This window comes from Nerophis ophidion, linkage group LG02 (genome assembly GCF_033978795.1).
Source record: "Nerophis ophidion isolate RoL-2023_Sa linkage group LG02, RoL_Noph_v1.0, whole genome shotgun sequence".
NCBI classification, from domain to species: domain Eukaryota; kingdom Metazoa; phylum Chordata; class Actinopteri; order Syngnathiformes; family Syngnathidae; genus Nerophis; species Nerophis ophidion.
In genome coordinates, this window is record NC_084612.1 from 23,793,511 (window position 1) to 23,808,487 (window position 14,977).

General features: G+C 41.7%; 2 protein-coding genes across 2 annotated transcripts in view; one reads left to right on the forward strand and one right to left on the reverse strand.

Moving 5' to 3' along the window:
• Nucleotides 1-14,977, reverse strand: part of urb2 (URB2 ribosome biogenesis homolog) — a 63,724-nt gene that overhangs the window by 48,696 nt on the left and 51 nt on the right. The window contains exons 1-5 of the mRNA XM_061879682.1: nucleotides 14,802-14,977; nucleotides 14,206-14,361; nucleotides 13,951-14,127; nucleotides 6,289-7,325; nucleotides 6,062-6,200 (exon numbers count right to left, since the gene is read on the reverse strand). The exon at nucleotides 14,802-14,977 is cut by the window's right edge and continues 51 nt beyond it. Coding sequence (XP_061735666.1) covers nucleotides 6,062-6,200; nucleotides 6,289-7,325; nucleotides 13,951-14,127; nucleotides 14,206-14,331 — 1,479 coding nt within the window. The 5' untranslated portion in view covers nucleotides 14,332-14,361; nucleotides 14,802-14,977. The remainder of the gene's footprint in view (nucleotides 1-6,061; nucleotides 6,201-6,288; nucleotides 7,326-13,950; nucleotides 14,128-14,205; nucleotides 14,362-14,801) is intronic.
• Nucleotides 14,867-14,977, forward strand: part of abcb10 (ATP-binding cassette, sub-family B (MDR/TAP), member 10) — a 31,614-nt gene continuing 31,503 nt past the window's right edge. The window contains exon 1 of the mRNA XM_061879708.1: nucleotides 14,867-14,961. Within this exon, the coding sequence (XP_061735692.1) occupies nucleotides 14,898-14,961 (64 nt within the window). The 5' untranslated portion in view covers nucleotides 14,867-14,897. The remainder of the gene's footprint in view (nucleotides 14,962-14,977) is intronic.

A 14,977-nucleotide genomic window follows, 5' to 3' on the forward strand; every position in this document is an offset into this window, starting at 1 on the left:
GCCAGTAAGGCAAATCAAATTGTTGATGTAGATGCCCATGTGATCTGCTGTACAGATTTACTTTGGATACTTATCTTGTTGCTTTATTTGTTTTTGACTTTACCAAATGTTTGGGTAGAATTCTATTTAACAAAACCAGTTTTCTTTTAAGTAATATCGACATTTATCTGTGGTGTTTATCTATTTTATGAAGGAAGGTAGTTAATCATCGAACTGGCACCCACTATTATTTAAAAAGTATTGATTTATAATTGAGAATCATTTGGAATCGAATCTTTATTCCAAAGTATCAAATTAAGTCGAATCGTATGGAAAAAAGAAATGAGCCGATCATTACAAAAAACTAGTAACCATTCCAAGTAAAGTGTGCAGGGCAGCACTTGATAAAACCGAGCAGAAAATAATACAACCGGAAATTACGCAATATATTACTGCAAAGTGTACACCACCAGCCATATTAGAAGCCTTTGTAAACCAGTTTTAAATTGTTGTATTGTAATTTATGACTAATACAAAAAACAAAACCAGTGAAGTTGGCATGTTGTGTAAATCATGAATAAAAACAGAATACAATCATTTGCAAATCCTTTTCAACTTATAATCAACTGAATAAACTGCAAACACAAGCTATTTAATGTTCGAACTGAGAATTTATTTTAATTTTTTTTGCAAATAGTCATTAACTTAGAATTTAATGGCAGAGACACATTGCAAAAAAGTTGGCACAGGGGCATTTTTGCCACCATGTTACATGGCCTTTCCTTTTAACGACACTCAGTAAAGGTTTGGGAGACCAATTTTTTAAGCTTTTCAGATGGAATTATTTCCCATTCTTGCTTGATGTACAACTTTAATTGTTCAACAGTACGAGATCTTTGTTGTCGTATTTTACGCTTAACAATGCGCCACACATTTTCAATGGTAGACAGGTCTAGACTACAGGCAGGCCAGTCTAGTACCCACATTATATTATTACAAAGCCACACTGTTGTAACATGTTCAGAATGTGGCTTGGAATTGACTTGGTAAATAAAATAAGCAGCGGCGTCCATGAAATGCGTGCTAAACGTGCTAACTAGCATGGGAATACGTCGGCGGCTACATCCAGCGGCCTGTGAAGCAGGGGAGTCTAGTAGCAGCGGGGGCCGTCTACGGAGCAGACGCCAGCGGTGTGATCGGAAACGCGGATGCCGAGCGGGGCTAAAAACAAAGCAGAAGGCTAATCCCCACAGAACACCACTTCCCTCCATCCTGAAGACGGATTTAAATGGAAAATGCGAGACTACTGGTCTGGGTAAGGAGTCAGTTAAATTAGAACAAGTTTTTTCTGCTTTGAGTGTTTCAGAGTTGGACATGTGTTTTACTGAGGTGGCTAACTATGATGAGTGCAGTTTATCAAAGCAACAAACAAACAATCGGAAAATTCCCGTTACTGAGGTGGCTAACCATGATGCGTGCAGTTTATCAAAGCAACAATCAAACAATCGGAAAATTCCTGTCGTATCAATTCCTAGATATGGTCGTAATTATACTAAATGCACTGGGCATAATAAACACAACATTATTAATATTGCTACTACGAATAATTTGATCAAAAACTCCCTAAAACAGCCCACTACCTATAATATAGGTTTTTTAAACATAAGATCATTGTCTCCCAAAACGTTGTTAGTTAATGATATTATCAGAGACAACAATCTTAACGTCATCGGTCTCAGCGAAACCTGGCTTAAACCAAACAACTTTTTTGCGCTAAATGAGGCATGTCCTCCTAACTTTACACATGCGCATATTGCCCGTCCGCTTAAAAGGGGTCGGGGGGTCGCACTAATATACAACGAAAACTTTAACCTTAGTCCCAACATAAATAATAAATATAAATCGTTTGAGGTGCTTACTATGAGGTCTGTCACACCGCTGCCTCTACACCTGGCTGTTATCTACCGCACCCCAGGGCCCTATTCGGACTTTATCAATGAATTCTCAGAGTTCGTTGCTGATCTAGTGACACACGCCGATAATATAATCATAATGGGGGACTTTAATATCCATATGAATACCCCATCGGACCCACCGTGCGCAGCGCTCCAGACTGTAATTGGTAGCTGTGGTCTCACACAAATAATAAATGAACCCACGCATCGCAACGGTAATACGATAGACCTAGTGCTTGTCAGGGGTATCACCGTTTCCAAAGTTACGATACTCCCGTATACTAAAGTATTGTCCGATCATTACCTTATAAAATTCGAGGTTCAGACGCATGTTCGTCAAACTAATAATAATAACTGCTATAGCAGCCGCAACATTAATACGGCCACAACGACAACTCTTGCTGACCTAATGCCCTCGGTAATGGCACCATTCCCAAAGTATGTGGGCTCTATTGATAACCTCACTAACAACTTTAACCACGCCCTGCACGAAACCATTGATAACATAGCACCGCTAAAGTTAAAAAAGGCTCCAAAAAAGCGCACACCGTGGTTTACAGAAGAACTAGAGCTCAGAAATTATTATGTAGAAAGCTGGAACGCAAATGGCGCACAACTAAACTTGAGGTGCACCATCAAGCATGGAGTGATGGTTTAATAACTTATAAACACATGCTTACCTTAGCTAAAGCTAAATATTACTCAAATCTCATCCACCGTAATAAAAACGATCCTAAATTTGTTTAGTACGGTAGCACCGCTAACCCAACAAGGGACCCCTTGCAGTAGCTCAACCCACTCAGCTGATGACTTTATGCAATTCTTTAGTAAGAAAATTGAAGTCATTAGAAAGGAGATTAAAGACAATACGTCCCAGCTACAACGGGGTTCTATTAACACTGATACGATGGTATATACGGCGGATACTGCCCTCCAAAATAGTTTCTCTCGTTTTGAGGAAATAACATTAGAGGAATTGTTACAACGTGTAAATGGAATAAAACAGACAACGTGTTTACTTGACCCTCTTCCTGGGAAACTGATCAAGGAGCTCTTTGTATTATTAGGTCCATCAGTGCTAAATATTATAAACTTATCACTCTCCTCGGGCACTGTTCCCCTAGCATTCAAAAAAGCGGTTATTCATCCTCTTCTTAAAAGACCTAACCTCGATCCTGACTTCATGGTAAACTACCGACCGGTGTCTCACCTTCCCTTTATTTCAAAAATCCTTGAAAAAATTGTTGCGGAGCAGTTAAATGAACACTTAGCATCTAACAATCTATGTGAAACCTTTCAATCCGGTTTCAGGGCAAATCACTCCACGGAGACAGCCCTCGCAAAAATGACTAATGATCTTTTGCTAACGATGGATTCTGATGCGTCATCTATGTTGCTGCTCCTCGATCTTAGCGCTGCTTTCGATACCGTCGATCATAATATTTTATTAGAACGTATCAAAACACGAATTGGTATGTCAGACTTAGCCCTGTCTTGGTTTAACTCTTATCTTACTGATAGGATGCAGTGTGTCTCCCATAACAATGTGACCTCGGACTACGTTAAGGTAACGTGTGGAGTTCCCCAGGGTTCGGTCCTTGGCCCTGCACTCTTCAGCATCTACATGCTGCCGCTAGGTGACATCATACGCAAATACGGTATTAGCTTTCACTGTTATGCTGATGACACCCAACTCTACATGCCCCTAAAGCTGACCAACACGCCAGATTGTAGTCAGCTGGAGGCGTGTCTTAATGAAATTAAACAATGGATGTCCGCTAACTTTTTGCAACTCAACGCCAAAAAAACGGAAATGCTGATTATCGGTCCTGCTAGACACCGAACTCTATTTAATAATACAACTCTAACATTTGACAACCAAAAAATTAAACAAGGCGACACGGTAAAGAATCTGGGTATTATCTTCGACCCAACTCTCTCCTTTGAGTCACACATTAAAAGCGTTACTAAAACGGCCTTCTTTCATCTCCGTAATATCGCTAAAATTCGCTCCATTCTGTCCACTAAAGACGCTGAGATCATTATCCATGCGTTTGTTACGTCTCGCCTCGACTACTGTAACGTATTATTTTCGGGTCTCCCCATGTCTAGCATTAAAAGATTACAGTTGGTACAAAATGCGGCTGCTAGACTTTTGACAACAACAAAAAAGTTTGATCACATTACGCCTGTACTGGCTCACCTGCACTGGCTTCCTGTGCACTTAAGATGTGACTTTAAGGTTTTACTACTTACGTATAAAATACTACACGGTCTAGCTCCATCCTATCTTGCCGATTGTATTGTACCATATGTCCCGGCAAGAAATCTGCGTTCAAAGGACTCCGGCTTATTAGTGATTCCCAAAGCCCAAAAAAAGTCTGCGGGCTATAGAGCGTTTTCCGTTCGGGCTCCAGTACTCTGGAATGCCCTCCCGGTAACAGTTCGAGATGCCACCTCAGTGGAAGCATTTAAGTCTCACCTTAAAACTCATTTGTATACTCTAGCCTTTAAATAGACTCCCTTTTTAGACCAGTTGATCTGCCGTTTCTTTTCTTTTTCTTCTATGTCCCACTCTCCCTTGTGGAGGGGGTCCGGTCCGATCCGGTGGCCATGTACTGCTCGCCTGTGTATCGGCTGGGGACATCTCTGCGCTGCTGATCCGCCTCCGCTTGGGATGGTTTCCTGCTGGCTCCGCTGTGAACGGGACTCTCGCTGCTGTGTTGGATCCGCTTTGGACTGGACTCTCGCGACTGTGTTGGATCCATTGTGGATTGAACTTTCACAGTATCATGTTAGACCCGCTCGACATCCATTGCTTTCCTCCTCTCTAAGGTTCTCATAGTCATCATTGTCACCGACGTCCCACTGGGTCATTATTGTCACCGATGTCCCACTGGGTGTGAGTTTTCCTTGCCCTTATGTGGGCCTACCGAGGATGTCGTAGTGGTTTGTGCAGCTCTTTGAGACACTAGTGATTTAGGGCTATATAAGTAAACATTGATTGATTGATTGATTGAAAAAGACGTTACTTGGATGGCAACATATGTTTCTCCAAAACCTGTATGTACCTTTCAGCATTGATGGTGCCTTCACAGATGTTTAGGTTTCCTTGGGCACTAATACACCCTCATACCATCACAAATGCTTAGCTTTTGAACTTTGCGCCTAAAAAAATCTGAATGGTCCTTTTCCTCTTTGGTCCGGAAGACACGACGTCCACAGTTTCAAAAAACAATTTGAAATTTGGACTCATCAGACCACAGAAAACTTGTCCGCTTTGCATCCGTCCATCTTAAATGAACTCGAGCCCAGCAAAGCCAGCGGCGTTTCTGGGTGTTGCTAGTAAATGGCTTTCATAGTACAGTTTTTACTTGCACTTACAGATGTAGCCACAAACTGCAGTTACTGACAGTGGTTTTCTGAAGTGTTCCTGAGCCCAAGTAGTGATATCCTTTACACACTGATGTCACTTTTTGATGCAGTACTGCCTAAGGAATCGAAGGTTACGGGCATTCAATGTTGGTTTCCGGTCTTGCCGCTTACGTGCAGTGATTTCTCCAGATTCTCTGAACCTTTTGATGATTTGATGAACAATTAGCCTGTTCCCCTGTGGGATGTTCCAAATAAGTGTTAGATGAGCATTCCTCAACTTCCTCAGTCTTTTTTGCCACTTACGCCAGCTTTTTTGAAACATGTTGCAGGCAACAAATTCCAAATGAGCAAATATTTGCAAAAAAATAAAGTTTACCAGTTCGAATGTTTAGTGTCTTGTCTTTGCAGTCGATTCAATTAAATATAGGTTGAAAAGGATTTGCAAATCATTGTATTCGTTTTTATTTACAATTTACACAACATGCCAACTTTATTAGTTTTGGGTTTTGTATATCATGATATATATAGTTTTTACAAGAGGTTGCAATAAACTGTACATGGCCATATCACTCATCTCTAATTTTGGTCAAATGTAACTGGTATGCTATGATATCACCCGATAGTTATCCTCTCACAAAAATGCAAGTCATATCAGAGGTTTTTTGCTGTAACAAATTGAACTAAACTGTACCGCTTGGTGGTTATATTCTACATTAACGTTGTTATAATAAAACAAAGGACATGATCAATACCTGTCTGGCCCGTTGGACTCGTGTGTCCATACATTCAGCAGCAACCCAGGCTGAGGATAACAACTTGTCCAGGTCTGGTTCAAGAATCAGGTGGTTGAGACCCAGTAGCACCTTCAAACAGCGGTACCACGCAGGTATGCTAAAAGATGTGATAAATCACAATATTACCTGCTGAACAACAGATTTTAGCTCTAACATTAACTAGAAGTTAGAAAACTGTTATTTACCTTGGCTGGGCCTGATTGAAGAAGATTTGTACGAGGCTTCTGTAAAATTTCAGCTGGACCTCTCTGTGTCTTATTTTGTCTGATGTCACGTTGTAAATATCCGCAGACAGCACCTGGCTGAGCAGTGATTCCGTAGCTAGCAGGGCCAGACTCCAGCTTTCTGGGGAACCGGACGAGCTGGAGGGGGACAGATCTAAAGCAGGAACCAATCGCGTGAGGAAACTAAAACACAGCATCCTCTGATCTTCCTCGTTTTCTCCTCGAGTTTTCCTGTAGCTTTCCAGAAAGAACTTAAACAGCAGCGGTATGGTGTTTGACATCACAGAATAGGGGAGCGGCGGATCACAGGAAACAAGTTTGCAAATCAAATCATTGGCAGGCCTTAAGGGGCTTTTTGTCCAAGGGGTGCCACGTTTCTTGGAAACCTCCCTTGAAGGAAGCAAATCCTCCTTGTAGGATGCCAGGTGCTCAGCAGAGAAGAGAGAAAACTGAAGAATGGCGTCTATCTTAACACGCAGATCTCTGCAGAGCTGCTGACTGACACACAGATTTGTGTGGGAAGGAACATAGTCAACAGATGTGAGCATGTGTCTGAGGAGCACTAACGGCTGGATCATCTGGCTGGTTACCAAAGTCCAGACCCTATTCGGATTGGCTTGCTGGCGCTGAACTGATAAATATGCCGTTAAAACCTGCAGCAACAACTCAAATAAATGAGCTGAGAGGTCATTTTGCTTTGGCTTGTCCTCCTCTAACTCCGGCTTAGGGGTGCTATCACTTTGAGGGGAGAAGTCACTCACAGTGTCTGTTGTGGGTTCAGGCTGATGAGATCCTGCAAGTGAAGCTTGCTGCAGTTGAAGGCATGTGAAGGAGCAAACCTTGACCGTGAGACTGACCATGAGTTCGTATTTGGTGGTGAAGATAGAGGAGACAACAGAAGATGAGAGGATACCCTGACATACACTCAGCAGGGTGGGAACACCAACTGAGAGCGTGGTGGGGTCACAAGCACTCTCTTCAAGGAGGTTGAGGAGCAGCTGGAAGCAAAAAAACAATGGGAAAAAAGATGTTTTAACTCACAACCACTTGAGGCATATTACATATCACAAAAAGACAGGTACACATTCACATTTAAGCAGTCATTTATCTTCTCAAGATGACAGAAATTAAATTTGGATATATTTTAAGCGTAGTCAACACAGATGTCCCGATTGTGATCATCAAATATCATTTTTAAACTGATCTTTACCACAGCTAGATGAAAAATCGAACTCGCATGAAAAAAGATTCCTTCAAAAGGATGCACGTTTAAGGAGACACAATTCCATTCCCATATTCCTTGTTACACACATGCAGAAGTTGCAATAACTTCAGGAGGGTGCATGTCTTGCCAGAATACCGTCTCGAATTTGAGAGCAAGCTCTCATGAACGCGTCGTGTATCGACAATGGGGAGCCGCTTCTAAGATACTAATCCTCACTGCCATGGTGGAAAACTAACTAGGTTTCTTCCACGTTGCATTATCACTAGAGGACTCAAGGAAAAGGAATGGCTCAGCATGCTACACACACACACACACACACAACAAGCAGGACGAGACAAAAAACTAACCGCTACAGCAGGGGTAAGAAACCTATGGCTCGCGAGCCAGATGTGGCTTTTTTGACGACTACATCTGGCTTTCAAATAAATCTTAGCTGACATTGCTTAAAACTATAAGTAATTAATAATTCCGCCGGAAGTCAGTGTTAAAAATGATGTTCAAAATATAAAACATTCTCATGCATTCTAATCCATCAATCCGTTTTCAACCGCACCTGTTCAAGACTCAGGCAAACCTATCTGTCCTTCGAGGTATAGAAGGGTCCTATATTTTTATTGGATGATGCGGTCGCCCCACAGGTCATCGTCAGGTTAAGAAGTAAACTCCCCCTCTTTTAGCTAGCTAGCTAGTTCGTGCAGCACAAACCGCTTCGACAAAGAAGTTGGCGAAAAGAAAAAAAGATGAGTACTTCACATTTCAGGAGGAATGGACAGAGGAATTTGCCTTTGTGGAAAGAGCAGGTTCTGCGGTGTGTCTAATATGCAATGATAAAATTAAATCGATGAAACGTTCAAATATACGTAAAGCGGCACTTCGACACACGCCATGCTATTTTTGCATCGATATATCCAGCAGCGGACAGCAGGAGGAAAAAATGCCAAGAGCTACAGTACATAGAGCAAGCTAATCAGCAGCAACTCCGTGTATGGACCCGACAAGGTGACTTCAATTCGGCTAGCTTTGCTGGTTCTTTAGCAATAGTGAGGAACGGAAAGCCATTCATAGATGCCGACTATGCCCAAACATTCATGTTTCATGTGGCCAATTAACTTTTTAACGACTTTTCGCATAAGGACAACATCATCAAACCAATAAAAGACATGCCTCAGTCAGCAAGAACTCTTCACGATCATACCATCATGATGGCAAATCAAGTGGAGGACACACAAGTGAAACACATAAATGCAGCGCCATTCTTTTCCCTCGTTTTGGATGAGTCAACTGATGTAAGCCATTTAGCGCAGTTCAGTGTGATTGCACAGTCTGTTGGCGGTAAAATTCCGCGTGAGGAAAGTTTTGCTGTTTTGCCAATGAAAGGGACAACAAGAGGAGAGGATTTATTCATGTCTTTCATTGAGTTCGTTAAGGAAAAAAATCTAACGATGGATAAACTTGTTTCGGTGTGTATGGATGGTGCTCTGTGAATGGTGGGATAAACAAAGGATTTGTAGTGCTTCTTCGTGAACATGAAGATAGACCCATCCCAAGTTTTCATTGCATTCTACATCAGGAGGCGCTTTGATCTCATATGTATGGCGAGCAGCTTGGTGAGGTGATATCGCTGGTCATTCGAGTGGTCAACTTTATTGTTCCCGAGCTTTAAATGATCGCCAATTTAAAACACTGCAGGATGAAGTTGGGAATAAATATCCTGGTCTGCTTTTGCACAGCAATATACGTTGGTTGTCAAGAGGGAAGGTGCTCAGCCGCTCTGCGGCATGCCTGAGCGAAATCCTGACTTTTTTTTTTAAATGAAAGGCGTCGGGCATCGTGAGCTAGCTAACACTGAGTGGCTCCTGAAGATTTACTATCTCGTGGATATGACAGAACATCTGAACCAGCTCAATATGAAAATGCAAGGCATCGGAAATACAGTCTTATCCCTTCAGCAAGAATATTGAAACAGGTCGTTTACTACACTTTGAAAAACAGAGAATTTAAAGATGCATGCACAGCAAGTGACCCAGTTTAACATTTTGGTGGTCAAAGTGTCTTGCTCAAGGACACAACTGCAGTGACTGGCATAGCGGCTCTACCAACCGAGTCATACTGCCCGACTTCCAGTAAATTAAGACTGAAGCAATTGATCCTCTTTCAGAACCAGCCAATGAGGTGTCACGTTTGACGTCATGTGACGCGGGTCTTACAAAGAGGCAGGTAATGCAGCACTATGTGGAATTTGCTGTATGTTCATAATTTTATGAAGTAAACATTCATTCAGTTCACATTATTCAAACTAAAAAAATCACTCAAAGTACATAAATTAAATATCAAAAAAGCAACAAGTTATACAGACACAAATTACCTCCATACAAATAACTTAAACCGGAGCCAAACTTAAACCGGAGCCAATAGTAGTTTTTGTTTCTTTTCAGCTATTGTAGCTACTAGTCACTTCATTTTGTCAAAAATAATTATAGCATTCAATACCACAAATTTAATACATCTGATTTGCAATAAATTATAAATGTAATAGGATTACATATACAGTATATTGATGTTATTTTGTTTACTTTAGTTATTTGTTATTAAAAAATGTCAGTTCCTTAAAATATTGTCAAAGTAATGGCTCGGAAATCAAAATCCTATCGGATATGTGGCCGGAAAAAATCTCAAAGGAAACCAGAAGTAGTGGTCTGCTGCTTTCTCGCTTCCCTGCTCCCTGTAGGTTTATTCTAGATCATAAATTATGCATTTTCATGTACATGAGATGTTTGAGTAGGTAACCCGACAAGTTGGGAAACTTTGACTGCCATTTGGGAGCTGGAACCTAAGAGAAAGACACGAAAAGCGCTTGTTCATCCCCAGCACCCTGTTTCTTCGCGAGGATTAAGAGATATTTTTTTTCCAAATGGGAATATATGAACATCCTAGCAGTCTGCATCCTCATGACATCAGACCTTGCATGGTAAGTGATGTTTTATTAGGTTTGTTGGCTTTCATAAAATCTGCAGTGAGCATAAATCAGTGATAAAAATTTAAAGTACCAATGATTGTCACACACACACACTAAGTGTGTGAAATTTGTCCTCTGCATTTGACCCATCCCCCTGATCACTCCCTGGGAAGGGAGGGGAGCAGTGGGAAGCAGCGGTGCCGCGCCCGGGAATCATTTATGGTGATTTAACCCCCAATTCCAACCCTTGATGCTGAGTGCCAAGCAGGGAGGCAATGGGTCCCGTTTTTTCATAGTCTTTGGTATGACTCGGCCGGGGTTTGAACTCACAAACTACCGATCTCAGGGCGGACACTCTAACCACTAGGTCAATATTGATGCTTAAATTGATCAAAATACGTAAATATTAAATGTTATTATAAATGTGCCTGTTACTACATTACATATATACTTACATCATGTGTATAAAACCCCAATGGAGGTGTTTGGATGTATTTTAGGGGTTCTACAGCCAGAATTGAACAGCTACAGTACCATAGGCTCCATTGTAATCGGACTTTTGAACACATTTATTTAATAGATTGATAGATAGATAGTTAGATAGATAGATAGTACTTTATTGATTCCTTCAGGAGAGTTCCTTCAGGAAAATTAAAATTCCAGCAGCAGTGTACAGAGTTGAGATCAATTTTTTTTTTAAAAAAGTAAAAAGTAAATAATGGGGGTTTAAAAGGAAACAAAATAGAGAAATATTACAAAAACGAATAAAAACAATGGGAATAACAATATAACAGTAAAATAAGAATATAACAAGACAAAGTAGGCAGTAGTGACCATGTTATGAAAACGTATTGCACTGTTAATGTTTTGCATCCCCTGTCATCTTAATACCCCCCTTCCCCCGTCCCAGAGAGGAGTTGTACAGTCTAATGGCGTGTGGGACAAAGGAGTTTTTGAGTCTATTAGTCCTGCACTTGGGATGAATGAGTCTAGCACTGAACAGGCTCCTCTGGCTACTGATAACGCTATGCAGAGGGTGACTGGCATCATCCAGGATGCTCACTAGTTTGTCCACAGTCCTCTTCTCTGCCACCGTCACCAGTGAGTCCAGTTTCATTCCGATTGTAGAACCGGCCCACCTGATCAGTTTCTCAAGTCTGGAGCCGTCCTTCTTAGATGTACTGCCCCCCCAGCACACTACCATGTAGAACAGAACACTGGCAACCACAGACTGGTAGTACATCCACAGGAGTTTTCTACAAATGTTGAAGGAGTGCAGTCTCCTGAGGAAGTACAGCCTGCTCTGTCCTTTCTTGTACTGGTGGTCCGTGTTAACAGTCCATTTAGAATATTTATTTAATAATATAAATATTTAGAATGCAAAAAATATATATAAGTCAACGTGGAACAATTTCCCTTGTGGATCATTAAAGTTTGTCTAATTCTAAGTACTGTCTTTCATAATGATTGTGAACAATAGGCAAAATTCCAAAAAACTTATAGTTCCTGTTTTACTTAAGTAACTTGCTAGAAAAACATTTTAAGATCTATAATACATTGTTAAAGTATCAGAATCGGATTAAAGGCCTCATCTTATCACCCAACAACAAGACAGATTAGAGGAGGCACGGAACATTACAAAAGAACTGAGAACTTGCAACTACCCAAAGTGGGCCATAGATACAGGGCGACAACAATATGAACAAAACATCCTCAAGGGGAAACAAAAAACAAACAAAGTAATGAGAAACAAAACAGGGCCATTGTCATATCTCCATACATCGGGGAGGAGGGGTCGCAAGAGAGGGTGCAGCGAGCCATGAACTATCACAACATCAATACCTCACAATAAACTACAACAGTTAGTTCACTCCAAGGTCAAAATAGACCAATAACACAAATCAGGGTTTCCCACAAATTCATTTATTTGTGGCGGCCCGCCACGAAAGAATTACGGCCGCCACAAATAAAAAAAATATTTTTTATTTTTTTTCCCCCGGCTTTTGACTCGCTCGACCATTCATAAAAGCAATGGGACTCTGTCTGTGAATGGAACTTGTAGTTACATAGTATATATATATGTAAATATGTATATAAAAATGTATATAAATATCTACATAAAATGTTGTAATTATATTCTAACTCCGCGTTCTTCTTGATCATCGCCGCCGCCACCCCCCCAACCCCCCCTCTGCCCAACCACACCACCACAAATAGATGCCTTAACCTGTGGGAAACACTGCAAATGCAACGTAATATTTAAGATAACTTGTTTGTCGGGCTACAAATCATATGCACGAGAACCTGGCAGAGCATTCAATATCACAAAAAAACAAAAAAGGGCATAGATGAGAATAAGAAAAAGGAAACATCAAAAACGAGCACACGAGCCACCAGACAACAAGCAGAACAAGAACAGCTGTAATCTGCCATATCAGACCACTGCAAGAGGGGTAACCGCCACATGGATTGGGACAATGCCCATGTCATCGGCGGCGAGAGCAACAAATGCCACGGTTGGTTCAGAGAAGCCGTCGAAATCTGGAAGCGCGTCAAAAAGACTGAACTGGGACAGGGGGGCGTACCAACTTTTCCACACCTGGGACAAAGTTCTGAAGAAGTCGGACTGCATATGGCACTGTCAGCGTGCTACTGCAAGCAGGAAGACAGCGCCAAAAACTGTTTGAATCAGCTGAACAGACAGCACATCAACGTCACGCAACAACCTCTGAGGCAGCACACAGTTGTAGCTGAAACCGTCACGTACAAAAAGCAACACACAGGTCTGGCTGTAAGATGAAGACCTAATGAACCTAACTGGACTGATCAAAAATGTTAATCAGGACATCCCTATGGGCATGACGTTCTTTCTTTCTTTCTTTAGTTCATTTCGAACATGAACACACTTACAGTATAATACATCACACAGTTTCATATCATTTCACGGATGCACGTTAAAGTGCATCCGGCAGTGGAGGTGACGTAAGTGGAATCATGACCCAGGAAGTAAATGGAGGGGAAGGCTTTTTTTATTTTTTATAATATAGCGTTAACAAAACGTATCCTCTATGGGGTCTTGGGGCACTAGGAGGTTAACCCCTTTACTACTGTTAACCCAAGAGGCCCTTGGCAAAGGCCTAGTACCAGACTGCCCCCTAGCCAGGGATACGGTGAAGAACTCAATGGCGGAACAAGCAGGAGACGGTAGATTTAAGAACTACCACAACTGCTGCGATGGCTGAATAAGGCTGCAGTCTTGCACTCCATGGCACTGGACCCTGACCCGATTCTGTCAAGGATCGTGTGGTGACTGTCTTTTCACCAGTCTCTCCATGTTAAACAAAGTCACGCACAGACATCCTTCATAAAGGGATACACCCCTACCAGGAGGATCGTCATACTCGTTCGATGCTGATACAGAACTATTTAATTAATCACCAACCTGTGCCATGTTAAGCCTCACACTGACGGTCTTTCCCTGCTTGAGAGCGGTGTGGAGCTTACGGCAATGAAGAAAGTCATCTAGGTAATGCCACAAGCCCTCCACAACATCTTGTGAGAACTGGTGTTTTTTACTGTACCAGCCGCTCAAAGCATTCGTGCACCAATCCAGCAAAACCTAAGACGACACAAAATCAAGATCACTGGTTACAATTTTGGAACCTATATGTACATATTACTTCATAATGATGTTTACCTGTTCTTTGTTGGGCAGCAAGCACTGACTGGAGATCCAGGCAAACCGTGCTAGTTTTAACTTGTCCTCCCATGGTGTCTGGGTGCTCTTTAGCTTCAGATGGATGCCAGAATATATGGCAGCCATCTTTGCAGGAAACGGAGCTGCTTCTCACACCTAACGTGGCGTTCAGACGGTGAAATTACAAATACATCCATCCATCCATCCATTTTCTACCGCTTATTCCCTTTTTGGGGTCGCGGGGGGCGCTGGCGCCTATCTCAGCTACAATCGAATATTAATGCTGCCAGGACAAACTAACAACAATGAATAAAGATACGTGTCTGCATGAACTAGTTCAACCCGTTGGCTTAAACAAAAACGATGTATTCGAAACATGTTTAAAGTCTTGTGTCTAACTATGTGATCGATTATTCTGGAATTAGCAGGACCTAAACTTACTATGCGTTCATGCTATTGCGGCTAACCAGACAGCACATTTAGCAAACACGCTGCTCGGCTAACCTTACGATTCCCTTCTCGTCACGTAAGCCATTACTGTCCTAAAATATCCATGTTGGTCCATATTTAAACATGTTTAAACTATAGTAACTCACCAAAATTACAAATTCTGAGTTTGCACGTGTCTCCTTGCTTCACAGTTGCCCTTTCAACTTTACGCCTCTCCACCAAGCAAAAGCAATCGAGAGTCGATGAAAACGCCAGGCAACTTCTTGGCGGTAGCTGGAGCTCTGCATCTTAAATCAAGAAACTTGGGTAACATGATTTAAAT